Source organism: Tarenaya hassleriana, unplaced genomic scaffold (assembly GCF_000463585.1).
Source record: "Tarenaya hassleriana unplaced genomic scaffold, ASM46358v1 Cleome60, whole genome shotgun sequence".
In the NCBI taxonomy this organism is placed as follows: Eukaryota; Viridiplantae; Streptophyta; class Magnoliopsida; order Brassicales; family Cleomaceae; genus Tarenaya; species Tarenaya hassleriana.
The window spans coordinates 436430-437852 of NW_010968506.1; the positions used below are offsets into that span (position 1 = coordinate 436430).

General features: G+C 45.1%; 1 protein-coding gene across 1 annotated transcript in view; it reads left to right on the forward strand.

Moving 5' to 3' along the window:
• Positions 1-244: 244 nt before the first annotated feature.
• Positions 245-1423, forward strand: part of LOC104799759 — a 2675-nt gene continuing 1496 nt past the window's right edge. The window contains exon 1 of the mRNA XM_010522402.2: positions 245-1126. Coding sequence (XP_010520704.1) covers positions 326-1126 — 801 coding nt within the window. The 5' untranslated portion in view covers positions 245-325. The remainder of the gene's footprint in view (positions 1127-1423) is intronic.

Consider the following 1423-nt stretch of genomic DNA (forward strand, 5'->3'; position numbering starts at 1 on the left):
GTATTTGTAATATCCGATTAATCAAATTATGGATGTAAAAATTTAAAAAGAAAAAAAAGATTTAAAAAAAAAATGCACAAAAAGATATGCTAGAATACCAACATGATATGGCAGTAAAAATGTTTTGACATAAAATAAATAAATTAATTTAGACCGAAGAAAAAAATAAAATTACAGATCACTAAAAAATAAAAATTAGTCCAACACCAAAATTTTCCTAAAATAAAAATCATCCCCTACATTTACTTGGTCTTCTTCCTCCCTCAACCACTTTTCCCTTTTTCTTTGCTTACCGAGCGAGTTGCAGAGTCGAGAGAGATAGAAAATGAGTGGCCCGATCCGGCGACCCGGATCCGAAAACGCGACCCGACCCGTCGGAGGAACCGAGTACAGCTGGTGCCGAGCGGTTCCCGGCGGCACAGGAATCACCGTCATTGCCCTTCTCCTGAGACAACCTCCCGATATGCGAAATCTCCAAAATGCCCTCGAGAAACTCCATAATTACCATCCTATCCTCCGTTCCAAGCTCCGTTTCGACGCTCCTACAAACACCTTCTCCTTCCTCACACTGCCACCGCTCGCCGCGTCCCACGTCCAAATCCAAACGTTCAATTCCTCATCGACGGCTGAAATTCTCCGGAGCACCGACGATCTGTCCGGCGAGCCGCACCGGATCATCCTCGAACACGAGTTGAACAACAATACGTGGACGGATCCTGAGCGTTGGATCGACGGCGAGGCAAGTGTCTTCTTCGTTAGCTTGTACGATCTCGGCGACGGCGAATGCGACAGCAGGAGATGCGTTGTGACGTTTCGGCTTCACACGGCGGCATGCGATCGCACAGCGGCGGTGACGCTGCTGAGGGATTTTCTGGAGGCGGTAACGGCGGAGGGAGACGGTGGCGCTGCGGAGGAGAAGGCGGAGGAGATCTCTCCGGCGATCGAGGATTTGATTCCGACGGGGAAAGCGAACAAGCCGTTCTGGGCGCGTGGGATGGACGTGCTGGGTTACTCGTTGAACGCGTTGAGGTTTTCGAATCTGGATTTCGTGGAGGCGGAATCGCCGAAGGAATCGCAGGTTGTGAGGATGCAGATGAACAGAGATGAGACTCGCAAACTTGTGGCTGTAAGAGCTGTTCCTCGCACAAAAAATCAATTAATTTGCAGTTTTTTTTTTCTAATTTATTTCTATTAATGTTATTTTTTTTAACAATTTCAACATAGACCTATATATATACGTATGATTACATTTTGCTAAACTGTTTGATAGGTGTTCTTCGTCCAAGAATGAAAACGATGCTTTCAGTCATTTGTGTACAAGAATACGTATAGAAAAACACAAATACTCTACATATATACGCATTTATCATATCAATGACGCGTTTTCAGATGGTTCCGAACATAAAATCTCTTTTGTTGCAGG